This window comes from Mobula birostris, chromosome 8 (assembly GCF_030028105.1).
Source record: "Mobula birostris isolate sMobBir1 chromosome 8, sMobBir1.hap1, whole genome shotgun sequence".
NCBI classification, from domain to species: Eukaryota; Metazoa; Chordata; class Chondrichthyes; order Myliobatiformes; family Myliobatidae; genus Mobula; species Mobula birostris.
The window spans coordinates 95,079,069-95,101,490 of NC_092377.1; the positions used below are offsets into that span (position 1 = coordinate 95,079,069).

The 22,422-nt window shown below is 40.4% G+C and overlaps 1 protein-coding gene across 2 annotated transcripts in view; it reads left to right on the forward strand.

Moving 5' to 3' along the window:
• LOC140202245 (cyclin-dependent kinase-like 4) overlaps nucleotides 1-22,422 on the forward strand; it is a 46,436-nt gene continuing 24,014 nt past the window's right edge. For both annotated transcript variants that reach the window (XM_072267120.1, XM_072267119.1), the window contains exons 1-3: nucleotides 1-168; nucleotides 13,864-13,985; nucleotides 21,796-21,868. In XM_072267120.1, coding sequence (XP_072123221.1) covers nucleotides 1-168; nucleotides 13,864-13,985; nucleotides 21,796-21,868 — 363 coding nt within the window. The remainder of the gene's footprint in view (nucleotides 169-13,863; nucleotides 13,986-21,795; nucleotides 21,869-22,422) is intronic.

The following is a 22,422-nucleotide window of genomic DNA, read 5'->3' on the forward strand; positions in this document are numbered from 1 at the left end:
ATGGAAAGGTATGAGAAACTGGTAAAAATTGGTGAAGGATCTTATGGTGCTATATTCAAAAGCAGAAACAAGGATACAGGTCAGACTGTAGCCATCAAGATATCTGTGGAATCAGAAGATGATCCCTTCATAAAGAAGATAGCTGTGAGGGAAATCCGCATATTAAAGGTATGGTTTCAAGTAATGTTTATGGACTTATTCGTTATCATCAAAATATACTTTATCAGTGCAGTTTTTTTCAACAGTTTGTTCAAATAACTGGTGTTGGTTTTGATAAAGAAACTAAAATGCCAAATTGTTACATTCATTTGTATCTTAGATCACTTTACAATACATTTCTACATAATAGAAACATAGAAACATAGAAAATAGGTGCAGGAGTAGGCCATTCGGCCCTTCGAGCCTGCACCGCCATTTATTATGATCATGGCTGATCATCTAACTCAGAACCCCGCCCCAGCCTTCCCTCCATACCCCCTGACCCCCGTAGCCACAAGGGTCACAATGTTTAGTAATCCTATCTTTATCTGCTTCTGTTTCTTATATTTGAACTGTTTAGGGTTGTTGACTAATTTTGCAATTAAAGTAAATAATCTTGTGAATTGTGGTTTGATTGCATTGTGTGAGTCATCCATGGAGTAGTACAGGAGGACATCTAGTAGAGTCACTAACTCAGTGCCAGAGACTTGACTTCAGTCCTGATCTTGTTGCTGTGTTTATGGAGTTTGTATGTTCTCCTTGTGACCAATGGGTTTCCTTTGGAGCACCTACAAACTAAAATGTCAAATTGCTACTGAGGGGAAGAGCACTGTTTCACTGGAAAAGTTAAACCAAGCTTGGGTTAGTGTGACACAAGGAACTGAACAACCTGGGCTGTAAACAAAGCCCTAACCTAAGTAGACAAAGCAACACACACAAAATGCTGGAGGAACTCTGCAGGCTAGGCAGCATTAATGGAAAAGAGTAAACAGTCGATGTTTTGGGCCGAGACCTTTCATCAGGACCTTACGAGCTGAGACCTAAATAGACTAAGTGGGATGAGTGACTTCAAATGTAGAGAAATCAGAAGAAGTTAAAAAGAAGGAGACATGGATGATGATAACCTGACACCATCAGGAATGAATGGTACACTGAAATATAATCACATGCTTCTGTGCACATGGTGGTGTAGCAGTTAAATTATTGGATGCACAATCCAGAGACCCATAAGATATAGGAGCAGAATTAGGCCATTCAGCCCATCGAGTCCGCTTTGCCATTCATCATGGCTGATCCCAGATCCCATTCAACCCCGCACACCTGCCCTCTGACCAGATGTCTTGATGCCCTGACCAATCAAGGAATCTGTCAACTTCCACTTTAACTATACCCATGGACTTGGCCTCCACCGCAGTCTGTGGCAGAGTATTCCCTAGATTCACCATTCTCTAGCTAAAAAAAGCCTCCTTACTTCTGTTCGAAAAGTTTGCCCCTCAATTTTGAGGCTGTGCCCTCTAGTTCTGGATACCCCTACCAGAGGGAACATCCTCTCCACATTCACCTTATCTAGTCCTTTCAACAATTGGAAGATTTCAATGAGATTCCCATGTATTCCCATCAATTCCAGATTAGAGGCCCAAAGCTGCCAGACACTCCTCATATGTTAACACCTTCATTCCCAGAATCATCCTGGTGAACCTCCTCTGGACTCTCTTCAATGACAATACATCCTTTCTGAGATAAAGGGCCAAACCTGTTGACAATACTCCAAGTGCGGCCTGACTAGAGTCTTATAAATCTTTAGCATTATCTCCTTGTTTTTATGCTCTATTCTCCTTGAAATAAGTGCCAACATTTCATTTGCCTTCTTTACCACAAACTGAACCTGTGAATTAACCTTCTGGGAGTCTTGTAAGAGGACTCCTAAGTCCCTTCTGATATTTGAATTTTCTCCCCATTTAGATAATAATCTGCACTATGGTTTGTTTTAGTAAAATGTATTATCATACATTTCCCAACACTCTATTCCATCTGCCACTTTTTGCCCATTCTTCCAATTTGTCTTAGTTCTGCTGCAATCGCATTGCATCCCCATCACTACCTCCCCTTCCACCTGTCTTCGTATCACAAAGCCATCAGTTCCACTGTCTAAATAATTGACAAACAATGTGAAAAGTAGTGGTCCCAATACTGACCCCTGAGGAAAACCACTAGTCATTGGCAGCCAACCAGAAAAGGCCCCCTTTATTCCCACTCGCTGTCTCCTGCCTGTCAGCCATTCTGCTATCCATGCCAGTGTATTTCCTGTAATGCCATAGGATTTTATCTTGTTAAGCAGCATCATGCGTGGCATCTTATCAAATGCCTTCTGAAAATCCAAGTAAATGACATCCACTGCCTCTCCTTTGTCCACCCTGCTTGTTACTTCCTCAAAGAATTGTAACAGATTTGTCAGGCAAGGTTTCCCTTTACAGAAACCATGCTGATTTGACTTATTTTATCATTAGTCTCCAAGTACCCTGAAGTCTCGTCGTTAATAATGGACTCCAATACTTTCTCAACCACTGAGGGTAGGCTAACTCTCCTATAATTTCCTCTCTTTTGTCATCTTCCCTTCTTAAAGAGTGGTGTGACATTTGAAATTTTGCAGTCCTTCAGGACCATGACAGGATCAAGTGATTCTTGAAAGATCATGACCAGTGTATCCATTATCTCTTCAGTAATCCTTATCAGGACACTGGGATGTAGTCCATCTGGTCCAGGTGACTTATCCGCCTTAAGATCTTTCAGTTTGCCTAGCACTTTTTCCTTTGTAATAGCAATGACACTCACTCCTGCTCCCTGACACTCACGGACCACTGGCACACTGCTGGTGTCTTCCACAGTGAAGACTGAAGCAAAGTACTTAAATTCATCTGCCATTTCTTTGTCCCCCATTACTATCTCACCAGCATCATTTTCCAGTGGTCCAATATCAACTCTCACCTCCCTTCTATTCTTTATATAACTGAAAAAACTTTCAGTATTGTGCTTTATATTATCAGCTAGTTTGCCCACATATTTCATGTTTTCCCTGCTTTTAGCTTTTTTAGTTGCCTTTTGTTGGATTTTAAAAGCTTCCCAATCATCCAACTTCCCACTCACTTTGCTACCTTATATGCTCTTTCCTTGGCTTTTATGCAGTCCTTAACTTCCCTAGTCAGCCACGGTTGCCTAGTCCTGCTGTTTGAGAACTTCTTTTTCTGTGGGACATACCTATCCTGCACCTTGTGAACTATTCCCAGAAACTTCAGCCACCTGTTCTGCTGTCATCCCCACCAGTATTTCCCTCCAATCCACCTGGGCAAGCTCCTCTCTCAAGCCTCTGTAATTCCCTTTATTCCATTGTGATGCCGATACATGTGACTTTGGCTTCTCCCTCTCAAACTGCAGTATGAATTCAATCATATGATCACTGCCTCCTAAAGGTTCATTTACATTAAGTTGACTAATAAGATCTGGGTTATTACACAACACCCAATCTAAGATAGCCTTTATGCTAAGTTTGAGCTCAAGCTGCTCTAAAAATCCATCTCGTAGGCATTCAACAAATTCCGTCTCTTGCATTCCAACACCAACCTAATTTTCCCAATCCCCTTGCATATTGAAGTCCCCCATTACAATTGTGTCACTACCCCTATTACATGCCCTTTCCAGCTCCCTTTGCAATCTCTTTTCTTTTTAAATCTTTTTATTAGTTTTCAAAATTATAAACAAAAAAACAATGTTGATACAAAGAGATTGGAATAACCTTATTATTAATAAGCATATACAAAAAAGATTTCAAATAACATAGGTATAATAGACTTCCAAACTCATGATGAAATTAATCATAAAGAAGATAAAGAAATATAAAGAAAAAAAATGTATACAAAGAAACCGCCCCCCCCCAAAAAAAAGAAAAAAAAAGAACTAAATACTAAACCCAAAAAAAAGCAAACTGAACAAAACAGGGCTAGACCAATATCTTGAATCGAACATGTTCAGTAATGTCGTCAACTCCGCTCCTCTGTTCATATATTTTAAATTAATAAAGAAGATTCGGAAAGGTCAAATTATATCATACGAAAATGTTGCATAAAAGGTTTCCAAGTTTCTTCAAATTTGACCGAAGGATCAAAAATATTCTAAATTAAAACTTAATATAGTTTGGGAAAACTATTGGAATGTTGTAGGAGGATTGGTCTCCTTCCAGTTCAATAAAATAGATCTTCTGGCCATTAAAGTAACAAAAGCTATCATCCGACAGGCTGAAGAAGACAAAGATCTATGTTCTACCATTGGCAATCCAAAAGTTGCCATAATAGGATGGGGTATACGAGTTAAAGAAGCTACCTCAGAGCTACCTTACCCTATCTGTCACAAGTAGGGGTTATATGGGAATAAAAACAGGCTAATTTATCTTCAGACATATGAGCTCTGTGCACAACTTTAAATTGTATTAATGTATGTTTAGCACATATAGAGGAAGTACTGACTAATTGAAAAATTTTATCCCATTTTTCTATAGGTAGACAAAGTTGAGGTTCCCTTTCCCATTTATTTTTAATTTTATCAGATATGCCTGGCTGTAATAATGCCCCCATGAACTCCAGGGTCATTAACCAATCATCGTTTTTTAGTTATCCAGAAAACGATGATTGGTTAATGACCCTGGAGTTTATGGGGGCATTGCCTGGGCACCCAACGTGTCGAGTTGCTTCTGAGGACGTGTGTGGCAGCCTTGAGCCAGTACCGAATTTAAGCGAGACCCCGCGCTAGTACGGCCTGGGGAAAGTAGCTGAGGGTGAGACCCTTTTAGTAGACGCTCCGAACTACCACGAGGGAGGGGAGTTGACCCCTGAAGATACCTCAGTGAGAGAGAGGTCGCGACAACTGGACCCTGGCACCGTGGAAGATGTAGACAGCGTGTGTGTGGATTATGCGACGTGGTTTAATGTGCTGGATCTGAGGTGTGGATGCTGCTAGATCCCGAGGAGTGCGGCTGTTGAGCCGAAGACAGCCGTTACTAGTTCTCTAGGATTCTTCCGATCTGAAAAGATGCCCAAGGGCATATCCGGAGCCCCTGCATCCTTCCCGCAGGGCATGAGGAAGACCATGGGGGAAGTGAAGGTGTGTGGAGTTTTGACGTATGTGGATGACCGCCTGGAGCTTGGATTCGCCTGGGGGGGACTATGAGGCGAGGCGAGTGGCTGAGCCCGGGCGACAGAAGCGAAGTGTCAAATGTGGAGGAGTTTTTGGCTGGAGGAGGTTGGTGCAGTGGGAGAAAAATGACCCAACATACCAGTTGAACTTCCTGGTGTTGGAACAGACGGTGGTGGACCTGGGGATGGAAACCCAGGTCGTCAATCTGAATGAGACACCGGGGAGAGAGGGGATTTGCATCTCTGAACTGAGTGCTCAGAAAGGTGAGTGCCGCACTTGTGGGACGACCATTGCAGACTTGGAATTCGCGCTCGTCAACATGGAGAAGGAGCAACAGAATTCCGAGCTGACACTGTGGTAATGTACTGATGAATTAATTCAGCGAGAAGAAACAATGACCCACCTTCGAAGGGATCAGCAGAAACTCAAGACGTCGATCCAGAAAAGATTGGAAGATCTACAAGTTGGGGAAGATCAAGGAAGTGTTCTGACTCAGGCCAACAGAAAACCGAGAGCCCAGGGAGGGGAGTTTGACTACACTCCCGAGGAGGTGAAGAAATGGAGGACAGATCTCGGAAAAGGGAGGCGGACGCTTGTGAGGAACCTGAAGACGACTGTCGACAGTTTAAATGAAGTGAAAAAACTGAAAGTTGACCTGGAAGACGTCATCAGGAAGAAAAAACTGGAGGCTCGTCATCAGGAAGAAAAAACCGGAGGCTGAACATTCTTTAACTGCTGCTTTTCAGGTCTGGGTGGGAGAAGCTGGTGGGGTAACTGCGTCCCAGATGGAGATGGCCAAGAACCCTGAGTCAGAACTGCTGAGGCTGTGGTGAGAGTTGAAGGAGTCCCCGAAGAAGCTGACGTCTCGACTGCAGGAGGCTGAAGGGGTAGCCCCGGCTAAGTGTTTCAGTCTGGAGAAACTTAAACAGCAGCTACTGATCGAGGGAATGAGGAAGAATACAGATTTGAAGGATGATGTGTTGGACATGTGGTACATGCTGCCTTTTGCTAACTTCCCCGTAATTGAGGAAGAGATCTTTGGCCCTTCCCCCACTGAGTCAGGTGTAGTGGGGAGGGCTAGCTGTTGGCAGTCTGAGTTACGGCAGGACGGAGATTAGGAAAAACTTCTTCACTCAGAGAGTGGTGAATCTGTGGAATTCTCTGCCACAGGAAACAGTTGAGGCCAGTTCATTGGCTATATTTAAGAGGGAGTTGAATATGGCCCTTGTGGCCAAAGGGATCAGGGGGTATGGAGGGAAGGCTGGTACAGTGTTCTGAGTTGGATGATCAGCCATGATCATACTGAATGGCGGTGTAGGCTCGAAGGGCCGAATGGCCTACTCCTGCACCTATTTTCTATATTTCTATGTTTCTATGTAATTTCATAATTATATCATAGATAAATGCTATTAATCACTTCTGGAGAGGACTTAAACCTAAAATTTTATCAGTAATATCAGTAGGGTATGAAGTCGGAAAGGTAGGCAACGTAGTATTTAAAACATTTCTTATTTGTAAATATCTAAAAAAATGGGATCTAGGCAAATCAAATTTCTTAGATAACTGTTCAAAAACATGAAACAATTATCCAGAAATAAATCACGAAAACATGTTATACCTTTCGTTTTCCATATCAAAAAGGCTTGGTCCATAATCGAGGGTTGAAAAAAGAAATTAGATATGATAGGACTTGATAACATAAATTTGTTCAAACCAAAAAATTTACGAAATTGAAACCATATTCGCAATGTATGTTTAACTATTGGATTAACCATTTGTTTATTCAATTTAGATAGTACAAAAGGAAGTGAAGTTCCTAAAATGGAAGCTAAAGAGAACCCCTGTACAGAATGGCCTTCAAAGTTTACCCAATGTGGGCCTGGAGTTGTATTCCAATCTTGTGTCCAAAATATTAAATATTGAATATTAATTGCCCAATAATAAATTCTTAGATTAGGCAGTGCTAAACCACCATCTTTCTTAGACTTCTGTAAATATTTTTTACTTAGTCTGGGATTTTTGTTTTGCCATATATAAGAGGAAATTTTAGAATCAATAGTAAGGATTTAGGAATAAAAATTGGTATTGTTTGAAATAAATATAAAAATTTAGGTAAAATAATCATTTTAATAGCATTAATATGGCCAATCAGTGATAGAGACAATGGGGACCACTTAGTAATCAGTTGTTTAACCTGATTAATTAACGGTAAAAGATTGAAATTGAATAGATCCTTATGTCTCTTAGTAATTTTAACTCTCAAATAAATAAAATAGTCAGTAGTCACTCTGAATGGAGAATATCTATAAATGGGAACCTGCATATTTAATGGGAAAAGTTCACTCTTACCTAGGTTCAGTTTATAACCAGAAAAACTAAACTGAGCAAGCAAAGTTAATACTGCTGGAATGGATTTTCCTGGGTTAGAAATATATAATAGTAAATCATCTGCATTACAGTGATAATTTATGAATCTCATTTCTACGGGTGATGCCAAATATATTAGGGGAGTCCCGAATAGCAATAGCTAATGGTTCCAAGGCAATATCGAATAGTAGTGGACTAAGAGGACAACCCTGCCTGGTACCACGGAATAGATGAAGAAGAGGAGATCTTTGATTATTAGTAAATACCGAAGCGAAAGGAGTGAAATATATCAGTTTAATCCAAGACATAAATATCGGGTTAAAATTAAATTTCTCAAGGGTGTTAAATAAATATGTCCATTCAACTCATCAAAAGCTTTCTCAGCGTCCAATGAAATAACACATTCTGGAATTCTGGGTGAAGGAGTATAAACAATATTCATTAATCTCCTAATATTAAAAGAAGAGTAACAATTTTTAAAAAAATTTGAGGTAATACATTCTCCAATCTCCTTGCCAATATTTTAGAAAAATCTTAGAATCCACATTCAGCAAAGATATAGCCCTGTAAGATGCACATTCAGTAGGATCCTTATCTTTTTTGAGAATTGGGGAAATAGAAACTCAATAAAAAGATTGTGGTAATTTACCAATAGATACAGCATCCCTAAAAACTCTACATAGCCAAGGAGTCAGTGTAGTAGAGAAAAATTTAAAAAATTCTACTGTATATCCATCTGGGCCAGGTGCTTTACCTGAGTTCATTGAAAGAATAGCATTTTTTATTTCGTCTATAATAGATACGGCTAGTTTTAAGCATTCATTAGATGAATTAGGTTTATTGAGGAACAAATTAATTTTTTCTTCACAACGAATTCTACAGAAGATATTTCCAGTGGGACATTATGGGATGCTTTTAAAGCATATATTCGTGGACAAATTATTTCATATACTGCTGGATTAAAAAAGCGAACCAATAATGAAATACTTAAACTGGTTGACAAGATTAAAGAAATTGACAAGAAATATTCTATAGCCCCTAATCAGGAGCTTTATAAACAGAGAGTTGAACTTCAAATGGAACATAATCTCTTACTATCATCTTCGATTGAAAGTCAATTAATCAAAACTAAGAGTCAATTCTATACACATGGTGATAAAACTGGGAAACTATTGGCTGATCAATTGAAATCGGCCTTGGTTAAACGACAGATTGTTAAGATTTGTAAACAAGATGACACTTTGGCGGTTGACCATGATGAGATAAATAAATCCTTTCAAGAATTCTATACCTCCCTATATCAATCAGAATTTCCTGATGACTACACTATAATGCATGAATTTTTAAAGAAATTGAATATTCCCTTTGCAATCTCAACCCCACATCTTGGCTATTGTTTGGAGGCCTATATATGATTCTCAAAATGTCTTTTTTACCCTTGCAGTTTCTGAACTCCACCCACAAAGATCTGACATTCTCTGACCCTATGTCACCTCTTTCTAAAAATATGATTCCATCTCTTACCAAAAGAGCCACACCACCACCTATGCTTTCCTGTCTGTCCTTTCGGTACGAAGTATATCCTTTGATATTAAACTCCCAACTGTGACTTTCTTCCAACCATGACTCAGTGTCACTCACAACGTCATACTGACCAATCTCTAATTGCGCCATGAGTTCTTACATCTTTTTCCGAATGCTACATGCATGTAAGTACAGCACCTTCAGTCCTGCATTCTTTGCCTTATGAATTTTGCCACTGTGGTACAACTTAACACTTTACTCTGTCTGCAGTTGTACCCAGTCATTGGCTTGTCCCTCCTTACATTCATAGTACATATTACATCATCTACTTGTAAACTTGCTGGCTCTATCACACTGGTTCCCAACCCCCTGCCATATTCGTTTAAACCACTGCCAACAACTCTAGCAAACCTGCCTACAAGGATATTAGTGCCCCTTAGATTCAAGTGCAACCTGTCCCTTTTGTACAGGTCACACCTGCCCCAGAAGAAGTCTCAAATGATCCAGAAATCTGAAACCCTGCCGCCGCTCCAATTTTTTAGCCATGCATTCATCTGCCACCTCATTCTATTCCTATCCTCATTGTTGCATGGCACAGGCAGCAATCCTGAGATTACTACCCTTGAGGTCCTGCTTCTCAGATTCCTTCCTAACTCTCTGTATTCTGTTTTCAGGACCTCCTTCATTTTTCTCCCTATGTTGTTGGTACCAGTATGTACCACAACTTCTGGCTGGTTATCCTCCTTTTTCAGGATGTTGTGGATGCATTCAGAAACATCATGGCCCCTGATACCTGGGAGGCAAACCACCATCCGTGTTTCCTTTTCGCATCCACAGAACCACCTATCTGTCCCCTAACTATAGAGTTCCCTATTACGGCTGCCATCCTCTTCAGTTTCTTGCCCTTCTGAGCCACAGGGTCAGACTCAGTGCCAGAGGCATAGCTACTGTTGCTTCCTTCAGGTAGGTTGTCTTCCCCAACAGTATTCAAAATAGAGTACTTATTGTTAAGGGGGTGGCCACTGGGGTGACACTCTCCCTTCCCTCTCCTGACAGTTACCCATTTATCTGTCTCCTGTAGCCTTGAGGTGACTGCCACCCTGAAACTCCTGTCTATCTCCTCTCACTTTCCCTAACAAGCCGAAGGTCATCAAGCTGCAGTCCAGTTCTATAACACGGTCTCTAAGTCTGTATCTCGATGCACCTGGTGCAGATGTGGCCATAGGGGAGGCTAGAAGTCTCCTGGAAAACCCACATCTGATACGCTGAACAGAACACTGGCTCTGTAGACATATCCCCTATTCTCTCAAGAGTTAATTCAGAAAAAAGAAATAAGAAATGAATGAATTTACCTTGCCTCTGCCTGTTCTTGCTGAAGCCCTGCTGAGCCAAAGCCTTACTACTCTAACTCAGACCACTCCGACGATGGCCGGTCCCACGATAACTGCTTCGCTAGAATGTACCCCTCTTTTAAGAGACTGGGTTTTTAAAGCTCTTCATTAGACTTGCACAGGAATGCTTCTGTTGCATCTGTACAGTTCTCCAATCAATGACTCTCGTTGAAAAAACTTCCTGCTTTTTAAAGCTCTCCACTGGACCTGCGCGAGAATGCTTCTGTTGCATCTGCGCAGTGCTCAAGTCAACGACCCATATTGAAAAGCACGTGAATTGATAGTTAATTGACCATTGTACCATCCCCTCTAGTTCACAGGTGAGTTGGACACTTGGGAAGAAGAAAAAATGAAGCTAATTGTTTCATAGGGCTGTTATGATTGGAAATTAAAAATCAGTAACATTCAGGAATGGTAAAAGTATGAAAACAAAGCTAAATCCTGGAAGGAGACTGCATTTTAGCCATCCTGTGAAACAAGTTCTGTATTGGGCAAATTATTCTACAGGTACTGATTAGCAGAGGCAATTCAGTTCAGCGAATCTAAAAATGTTATTTAGTAACACACATCAAAGTTGCTGGTGAACGCAGCAGGCCAAGCAGCATCTGTAGGAAGAGGTGCAGTCGACGTTTCAGGCCGAGACCCTTCGTCAGGACTAACTGAAGGAAGAGTGAGTAAGGGATTTGAAAGTTGGAGGGGGAGGGGGAGATCCAAAATGATAGGAGAAGACAGGAGGGGGAGGAATAGAGCCAAGAGCTGGACAGGTGATTCCAGCGTAGGGAATGTAACTACCAATTTGCCCTCAGTAATGTTCCTTTTATTGAAGATTGAAGATGCATTTGAAAGGTAAATGTTGGGGTGGGGATAATTCCCTTAATATAGCATCATAGAACTGTTTTATGTTCTAGAGGGCTTTCCTTACTATTATCCAGTGTGCATCTAGCTGTACTTTAGACAGTTCAGGGGAACGTTGCTGACAAGCACACTCAGAATCTAGGAGTACATACTTGAGTACATGAAGCATGCAAGCAAAGTGCAACTGCACAAAGGAAGCCTTCAGTATAATGACACCCCTTACAAAATATGTTAAGCATATTTTATGAAAGGACATTATTTATGTGGAGTGTTTTAACAAAAATGGGATTACACTTTATGTATCTTGGAATATTTACATGATCAGTATTTATGTACAAAGTTTCTATTACTGTATATATTTTAAAATAAGGATAATGTTCATCGGGAAGATAAAATGTGAAAGTGTTTTGATAAAGAGATTGAGCAGCAGAGAGAGCATACAGATAGGATTCAGGTCTGCATTTAGAAGAGTGAAAGGTGACATAAAGATAGACAAGTCCCCTGGTCCTGATGGAGTGCATCCCAGCATACTGAAAGAATGGCAGACGTCATATTAGAGGCTTTGGTGATAATTTACCAAAATTCTCTGGACCCTGGGCAGGTCTTGGCGGATTGGAAGAAGCCGAACGTCACGTCACTGTTCCAAAATGGATGTAGGCAAAAGCAGGTTAGTTTAATATCTGTAGTTGGGAAAATGCTTGAAGCTATCATTAAAGAAGAAACAGCAGAGCATCTGGAAAGAAATGGATCCATCAGGCAGAAGCAGCATGGATTCGGCAAAGTCAAGTCCTGTTTGACAAACTTACTGGAGTTCTTTGAGGATATGATGAGTGCAGTGGGTAGAGGGGAACAGATGGACGTTATTGACTTGGATTTCCAGAAGGCATTCGATAAGGTGCCACATGGATGACCATGTGATAAGGCTGCATAGAGTTGGGGGTGATGTATTAGTATGGATAGAGGATTGGTTAACCAATAGAAAGCAGAGTAGGAATACACGAGTGTTTCTCTGGTTGGCAGTCTGGCACTCAGTGGTGAGCGGTGTGCCGCAAGGGTTGGTGCTGGGCCCACAACTGTTCACGCTATACGTTAACGATCTGGAAGAGAAAACAGAGGGCAGTGTAATTAAGTTTGCTGATGACACTAAATTGAGTGGAAAGGCAAATTGTGCAGAGGATACGTAGACAGGTTCAGTAAGTGGACAAGAGTCTGGCAGATGGAGTACAATGTTGGTAAAATGGAAGATCAGATTTTTATTTAAATGGTAAGAGATTGTGCAGAGGGACTTGTGAATGCTTGTGCATGAATCACAAAAGGTTGGTTTGCAAGTGCATCAGGCAAATGAGATGTTGGCCTTTGTTGCTAGAGGGACTGAATTTAAGAGCAGGGAGATTATGCTGCAACTGCACAGGGTACTGGTGAGGCCGCATCTGGTGCAGTTCTGGTCTCCTTACTTGAGGAAAGATATACTGGCTTTGGAGGCGGTGCAGAGGAGATTCATCAGGTTAATTCCAGAGATGAGGGGGTTAGATTATTAGGAGAGATTGAGGAGCCTGGGACTGTACTTGCTGCAATTCAGAAGAATGAGAGGAGATCTTATAGAAACATACAAAATTATCAAAGGGATAGATAAGATAGAGGCAGGAAAATTGTTTCCTCTGGTAGGTGAGACTAGAACTAGGGGACATAGCCTCAAGATTCAGGAGAGTAAATTTAGGATGGAGATGAGGAGGAACTGCTTTTCCCAGAGGATGGTGAATCTGTGGAATTCTCTGCCCAAGGAAGCAGTGGAGGCTACCTCAGTAAATATATTTCAGACAAGGTTGGATCGATTTTTGCATAGTAGGGGAATTAAGGGTTATGGGGGAAAGGCAGGTAGGTGGAGATGAGTCCATGGCCAGATCAGCCATGATCTTAATGAATGACAGAGCAGGCTTGATGGGCCAGATGGCCTACTCCTGCCCCTATTTCTTATGTTCTAATGTTCTTAATTGAAACATATAAAATATGAATAAGATCTTTCCTCTTAGGGGAGATTCCAAAATTAAGGATCATGGTTTAGAGATAAGGTGTCACTCACTTAAGGTAAAAACAAAGTGAAATTTTCTCTCAAAGTTTTGGAGTTCTTTCAAAAGAGCAGCGGAAGCAGTTGTTTGAATATGTTTCTGGCAGGTTTAGCTTGATACTTCACAAGCAAGGGGTGATAGATTACCATGCATTATTAGAAATACTGTATACCATGATCTTATTAAATAATTTGAAGAGCCATGTGGCCTACTGCTACTGCATGGTTGTTTGGAAACATCCTGGATCAATAAGGCAGATATCAATAATGGAAAATAAAGAAAAACAAAGCATAGATTAGATATTCAGTAATGGATGGTAAAAATGAACATGAAGATGTTGTAAGTAAAATGAAATAAGCAAAGAAAATAAAAGGACCTATCCAACTCTATTTATCAGTCTGTCAATTGAAAATCACCTCATTCATTGTTAATATATCACAGTTGCTGAATGTGAAATTGATGAATTTAATTTAATTTTATTTACATCTTTGTTACAGCAATTAAAACATAATAACTTAGTGAATCTTCTTGAAGTATTCAGAAAAAAACGTAAATTGCATCTCGTGCTAGAGTACTATGATCACACTGTATTACATGAGCTGGAGAGGTATCCCAGAGGGTAAGAGCACTTGAACTAAGCTGTCATTTTGACTGTAAAGATTTTACTCAGTTGAGCAAGATCTGAATATAGAAGGAGAAATTTTATGAAACTGATTGAATCCTCGATATAATTAAAATACATTTTCCATTTGCAGTCTTTCAATAGAAATCTATTAAGATATTCGTTAGTGTATGCTTCTGTCTTCATACAGATAGTATCAGGTGTTAAGCTTTCCTGCTACGTGCTTTAAAGCGTTTATTACATTGGTGCTAACATCTTAACTGGCTGTCTATTGATCTGGATCTTCAAGTGGTCTTGATGTTCTTTTTAAAGGTGGTGATAATTTCTGTCTGCATTATCTCATCAGGCAGTGAGTTCAAGATGCCCCATTAATTGTTAATCAGTGAAAATATTTTTCCTTAATCACCCTGTATCTGTTCTACCAATTAGCTTAAATCCTAATGCCCTAATAATGATCTTCTCTGCTAAAGGAAACAGACCATTCCAATTTTCCCTATCTAAGCCTCTCATAGTTTTCTACACATAAGTTAAACATCTCCTCTCTTCCACAGAAAACAGCCTTTCCTAAGCATTTTCTACTCATAATTCATAATGCTGAAAATGGAGAAACCAGTCAAGAGGACCATCACAGTATGGCCTAATGAGGCAGTTTCTGTGCTTCAGGACCTTTGAACAGAATAACTAGCAAAATGTTCAAAGGGGACACCACACATGGAGAAGACACAGACCTTGAAGAATATGCCTCATCTGTCACTGGCTACATCAGACAGTGTGTAGCCAAAGTTGGTACCTCAAGAACAGTCATCTCACGGCCCAGCTAGAAGCACTGGCTGAATAGAGAGGTGCACTCCCTTCTAAAAGCCTGGTATGCTGCCTTCAAGTCTGGAGACAGAACAGCTCTCACAGCAGCCAGGAGAAGCCTCATCTTCGGTATCAAGAGGGCAAAGACCTACACACAAAAACATCCCCGAACACCTGCCTGAGTACAAACCCCAGGGCGTGTGACTGGGCATCAAAAGCATTACTGACTATGCAAGGAAAAACAGCATCGACTATACCAATGACGCCTCTCTCTCTTCACTTTTATGCTTGCCTGTAGACATGCAACACGACACTGGTCACGAAAGCTACCCATCTCCCAGGTGAGCATCCAGTATTTGTAACAGTAGCAGACGTGAGAAGGACTGCAGAGAGTGAACCCCGTCAGACAGGTGGGCCAGACAACATCCCAGGCCGAGTACTCAGGGTGTGCACATCAGCTCACTGATGTTTTCACAGATGTCTTCAACACCTCTCTCATCCAGGCTACTGTGCCCACATGCTTGAAATCAGCCACAGTCATCCCTTTACCAAAGATCTCTGCAGCTGCAGATGAAAACGACTACTGCTCGGTGGCACTAACTCCAATCATCACGAAGTGCTTTGAGTGACTGACAATAGCATATATCAAAAACTCCATCCCTGCTCCATGCTGCTTCTGGATTTCAGTTCACCATTTAACACTACTGTCCCACAGACCCTGGTCAGCAAACACCATTGTGCAACTGGGAGTTGGACTTCCTAACTAACATAGTCAGAATGCAGAACTGCTCCTCCCTCCCCATCATCCTCAACATGGGTGCCCCCCAGGGCTGTACACCCTGCTCACACGCGACTGCATAGCTAAACATTTGAGTAATCGCATTGTCAAATTCACTGAAGACTAGCCAGTGGTGGGGTTCATCACCAACAATGATGAGACGGCCTACAGAGAGGAGGTGGAAGAGCTCGAGGCCTGGTTCCAAGCAAATAACCTCTTCCTCAATGCCAACAAGTCAAGGGAGCTGTTTGTTGACTTCACACCCCTATTTGCATTGGCATCATAGCAGCAGAAACTGAGCAGTTTCATATTTCTGAGATTGCATATCTTGCACTATCTCTCATGGTTCCAGAACACATCCTTACCCAATCAGGAAAGCTCACCAATGCCTCTACTTTCTGAGGAGGCTGAAGAGAGCTGGACTATGCACATCCATACTCATAACCTTCTACAGGTATGCAGTAGAGAGCATCCTAAGATGCTGCATCATTGCCTGGGATGGGAATTGTGCTGTGGCAGACAAGAAGGCTCCACAACAGATAGTCGAAACTGCCCAATGAATTACTGGCACCAGCCCACCTGCCATCAAGGACATATATGCAGAAAGGTGCCAGTAACATCATGAGGGATCCCACCCACCCTGCTCATGGACTTTTGTCCAAATCCTGTCAGGGAGGAGGCTACATAGCATACACACCAGGACTTCCAGACTCAAAAACAGTTACTTTCCCCAAGCAGTATGGCAGATCAACACCTCCACCCGTTAATCCACTCCTCTGCACCCCCAACCACCACTACTTTATCATTTTTTGTCATTCACCTTATGTACAGGCACTCCTATGCCTTGTATTATGGACATACAATCAATCTATGCATATATACTATCTTATGTATTTATATTTATTGTGTTTTTTTATTATCGTTTTCTTTATCTTATTGTGTATTTTTTGTGCTGCATCACATCTAGAGTAGCAATTATTTTGTTCTCCTTTACACTTGTGTACTGGGAATGATATTAAACAATCTTGAATCTTGGAGAATCTTAATCATAAACAAAGGCCACCTTAGCTACCTGCCCTTTACATTCAGGGATCTGTGGGCTTGGTAACATTCTGTATCTCTCCATAGGAGCTCTTTGTAGTCATCATTTTATCCTCTTTTGCTTCTTCATAACAGTTAAGCAAGAAATTTATCTCACCTATCTCATTAGTCACAATTTATGCAATAGATAACGTAGAAAGTGAAAGTAAAGATGACATTGAAGGTGAAAAGTGTTCCCTATTCATTACCACTTTAGGATGACTGGCAGACACGTTATATTCTGGACCTTATATTCTCTGGTACTTTATAAAGATTTCTGTAGAGTTTGGCTTTGGCATGGTACTATGCACTGCATTTAATCTAGGACATGCATCTTCCTTTTACCAGGTTACCAGGCAAAAACAAATTAGTTATCTTCTTATTCCAAAACAATGTCCTTGTAAAATATAGTGAACCCTTTTGTTATGGCAGTTTGGGGAATGGAAATTCACCCTTAGGGAGTTCACAAGCCACCACCATAAAATTTGAGACAGAGAATAAAAATTTACTCTTACAGAATTTGCGAAAAGAAAGTAAATAAACACAATATGAAGGAACAATGAATTTTGTCATTTTTTTCAAAGGTTTGTAAAATATCATGATACAGGTGGTTTTCTAGGCATTTAACCCCTTCATAATGTGGGGTGTATTGTGTGTTAAATTCTAGTGGCCTTTTGCCAAGTACTAAATACAGTACCATATCTCAAAATTTTCAGTAGTGTTTTGAATTGTGTTAAGGGCAAATTTCCATTACTCAAATTGGCATAATCTGAGATACACTTTATGGTTTGAAAATCACCTTCAGGTTGGACCAATTAGTACAACTTCAGGCTTGTTGTAGGCTTGTGTTTAAGCTGGGGTCTATAAAAAACCTTGAGATGATTTATGTTGTCTACTAGTTATGTCAATCACCAGGACTAAAATGAGCAAAATACCTAAACCAGGATTGAGAATACTTAAAAATCAAGCAAAATGAAGGAGAAAACTTGGTTTAATTTCCATTGATATTCATGAAGATGAAAGATACTTTTGCAATGTAATTCTAATTAACAAAGATTCAAAATTCTACCAGAATTCTTCCTACAGTGCTGGAGGAATTCAAAAGGTCAGGTACACCTTTGGAGGAAAAGGGATATTGAGACCCTGCAACATCCTGCACTATTCATTGTTTCTCTCCTGTTTTTCCTTCTCTGTCTCCTGTTCAGAAACTTCCAGTTCCTTCTTTATCACTTGCTTCTTTGCGCTCCCTTTCACACCAACCATTTTCCTTTTCCTGTCCTCGAGAACTATTAGTTTGTTCATATTGCACAATGCTGTTGAGCAAAATATAGATGAATATTTTTGTGTATAAATTATGAAAATGCAGTGAAGCTGCATGATTTATGCAGCCTGGTATATTCTCTGCATTATGTACTAGCACGTGAAGTGTAGTGCCTTGTATAGACCATCAATTTATCAATATTTACTTATCTGGTCAATCTCAACACTCTCTTTGTGACAATATCCACAGATTTGGAACAGTCTAAATACAACACTGGTATCATTACTTTCGTACATCAATATTGAGTCTTTACACAAAAACACACTACAGCAAAGGTTTTGAGTTGATCAATAACAAAACAAAAGAGATAAAGACAGCACCTGGTCTCATGAAAGCTCTTCTTAATTTACAAAGGTTGGTTAAGTTAAACGATCCATTAGAATTTCTTGAGCCAAAAAAAAATGATAACACTGCAACTCCTGGTAGAGGACTATTTGGTTGTCTTGCAGGAAGACCTGGAAAGTGACAATAAATTCAATAGTTGCTGCAACAGACTACTTATTATTTTATAGTAGTTCATCAGTGACTCATGGAGATATTATGGATTAAGCAGCAGATTATGACACAGTCTGTCAGTCCTCAGTCCTGGCAAACAGGTCCTTACCCCTGCTCCATTGAAACATGTTGAATCTAGCCACAATAATATGGTGAAGGTCACAGCAGACAACTGTCCATGTTATGGGGCTCTTGGAGATAGCAAACCAATGGATTTTCTTACATCTTTTTTTAAAAAATAAAGTTTGAAGACATGTCTGTGAACCTCTTATGATTTGTTGGGAAATTTGAGTATAGTGCCTCTAAGAATCCTAGACTATGATTTTTGAGATGTTTTAAAATGACCTAGTATTAAAAGGGAGCTGCTGTTCATCAGCCTATGGCTCCCCCCTCCCCCCCCCCCATTGACTGGTAACAGGCAACTCCTTTTCAGTTTCCACAAAAGCAGATGGCCCTGGGGAATTGCATGTTATATTACAGTAAAACCTTTCATGGCCCTCGATGTGATATGCTATCTTCCCCTGCCCTCTGATTCTCAGTTTATTTAAAAAAAATATTCAGTTGTTAGAACATGGTCCTTGCTGGCAAACCTGGCCTTTATTGCTCACCCCAGTTTCCCTTGAGAGGTAACAGTGAAGCATCTTTTTAAACTGCTCCAGGAGGGGCAAGTTTTTACTCAGAAAGTAACATATCCCAATATAGTGGTAGAGGCTTTTAAGAGATGTTTAGATGAAAGAAAGATGGAGGAATATGGACATGGTGTAGGTGGGAGGGATTAGTGTTTGGGTGTTTTTGATTTGCTTTTTAACTGGTTCAGCACAACATTGTGGGCTGAATGGCCTGTTCCTGTGCTGTACTCTTCTATGTTCTATGTTCTTGTGAAGGTTCTCCCACAATTCAGTTACGGTAGGGCCTTTCAAAGTTTACGCCTAGCAGTGATGAAGGAATACATATTTCTGTGTCAGGATGGTGTGTGACGGTGATGTTCCCTTGCACTTGCTGCCTTCTTGATGGTAGAAGTGCCGTCAGAATAGTCTAGGTGAATAATTTCATGGATTGAGTACACTACAACCGCATTGTACCTGTAGTGAAGGCAATGAAAGTTTAGAATAGTAGATATGGCGACAATGGTGACAATCAAGTGGGTTGCTTTGTTCTTGATGTTAGTGATCTCTTTGGGTGGTATTCAGGCTGCATTCTTTTTTTCAAGTGGAAAATATTTCATTATGATTCAGATATGTGTCTTATAGATGATGAAAAGCTCCAGCCTTTGATGTGTTCTTACAGTCACACTGTTTATATGGACAATGGTGACCCCCAGCATCTGCTAGGAGAGAATCTTGCTGATGAAGGTTTACCATTGAAAATCAAGTCAGTGGCTAGGCTCTGTCTTGTTAAGAAAGTCATTGACTGGTAGTTGCATGGCATAACTCTTGCTTGCCACTTATCAGTTCATGCCTAAATATTGTCTAAGTTTTACTGCATGCAGGCAAAGACATTTTCATTTGCTGAGGAATTATGAATGAAATTAAACACTGTAATAATACTGAACATTCCTATTTCTCTTGCTAGGACAGAAGGGAGGTCATTGATGAGGTAGCTGAAGATGGTTGAGCTGAAGACACTACAAGTTATTAAGTTCAAGTTTATTGTCATGGGCATACATAGCCAGGTATAAAGTACTTTTGCAGGAGCAGCACAGTAATAAATTATGTTGAGGTGCCCTGATGAATTTCTGCAGTAACCTACCGTGGCTGGGATGATTGATATCCAGCTATCACAGCCATACTCCTTTATACAAGAGGAACTGGAATTGATTTATTATTGTCACATGTACCGAGAAACTGTGAAAACCTTTTATTTGCACCATCCAGACAGATCATAGAACATAGAACACTGCAGCACAATACAGGCCCTTTGGCCCACGATAGTGTGATGACCTTTTAACCTAATTGAAGATCAATATCCCCTACCTCCACATAGCCCTCCATTTCTCTATCATCTATGTGTATCTAAGAGTCTCTTAATTGGTAATCCCCAAGGCCTGACCTAGTCTATCGTTGGACCTCATGGGAAGCTAGAGAAGAAATTGTGGAGGTCCTTGCAGAGATTTTTGCTTCATCTCTGCCACAAGTGAGATCCTGGAGGACCAGAGAGTGGCTAATGTGGTCTATTGTTTAAAAAGGGTAGCAAACACAAGCCATGAAACTAGAGACTAGTGAGTCTGACATTGGTGGTGGGTAAATTGCTAGAGGGGATTCTGAGGGGTAGGATCTACCAACGTTTGGAGAAACAAGGTCTGATTTGGGATAGTTAGCATGGCTTTGAGCATGGCAAGTTATGTCTGAAAAATTTCTTGGTGTTTTCCAAGGAGGGAACCAAGAGGCTAGATGAGGGTAGATCAGTGGATATTGTTTACATGGACTAAGGCAAGGCCTTTGACAAGGTCCCTTATGGCAGACACTATAGTCAAAATCCCACCCAACCTGAGCATTCTCTCTTCTACTCTTCCCATGGGGCAGAAGATACGAAAGCATGAAAGGATGCACCATCAAGCTCAAGGACAGCTTCTAGCCTACTGTTGTAAGACTATTGAACAGACTCCTTGCATATGATTGTCTGCCTGCACTAGACTTTCTGTAAGTGTAACACTATTATGCATTCTGTTAATTGTTTATCCTTACACTACTTTGATGCACTGTTGTAATGAAATGATCTATATGGAATGCATGTAAAACAAAGATTTTTTCTGTACCTTGGTATGTGTGACAATAATAAAGTTCAAATTCAAAGTTCAAAGTACACGTATGTCACCATTTACTACCATGAGATTCATTTTCTTGCAGGTATTCACAGTAAATATAAAGAAACACAATAGAATCGATGAAAAACTACGCACTAAGACAGACAAGCAAGCAAAGTGGAAAAGGCCGCAAATTGTGCAAATACAAAAAGAAAAGTAAAATAATAATAATAATAATAGATAAATAATTAATAAATAATATTATGAATAATAAGCCAATTCAAATTCTCATGAACTAAAATAATTTTTGTTTGAGACTAAAAAACTCATGAGTTACTGGGACGCCTGGGTAACAAAACTTGCAATTTTCAATGGTAACTTGCCTTGCTGAGTTCCTCTCTCTGTGACCAAGTCTTTGATTATATATGTAAATATGGGGGTTCCAATGGAATTCAGTGTCACATTTTATTTAATCATACACATGTGAAAAACTTAATACATTTTATTACATTCAGGGCATAAACATTTTGCAGATATATTGAAGATACAATTGCTGATCCTAAAGATGTCAAATATCTCTCTGGTTTAGGTTACCAGAAGTCATGGTTAAAAACATTATGTGGCAAATCCTTCAAGCTGTTAGCTTTTGTCATAAACACAATGTAAGTCGCGATTATATTGACAATATTATTGTCTGATAATCATTTTATTTCTTGCAGTATACTGGATGGGCTTGTGTTACACGTAAATCTTAGAGGAGTGAGCTTAAGAGCCGAGAGGTAAACTTGCAGCTATATAGGACCCTGGTCAGACCCCACTTGGAGTACTGTGCTCAATTCTGGTCGCCTCACTACAGGAAGGATGTGGAAACCATAGAAAGGGTGCAGCAGAGATTTACAAGGATGTTGCCTGAATTGGGGAACATGCCTTATGAGAAAAGGTTGAGCCTTTTCTCCTTGGAGCGATGGAGGATGAGCGGTGACCTGATAGAGGTGTACAAGATAGTGAGAGGCATTGATGGTGTGGATAGTCAGAGACTTTTTCCCAGGGTTGAAATGGCTAGCACGAGAGGGCATAGTTTTAAGGTGCTTGGAAGCAGGTACAGAGGAGATGTCAGGGGTAATTTTTTACGCAGAGAGTGGTGAGTGTGTGGAATGGGCTGTCGGCGGTGGCGGCGGAGGTGGAAACGATAGGGTCTTTTAAGAGACTCCTGGAT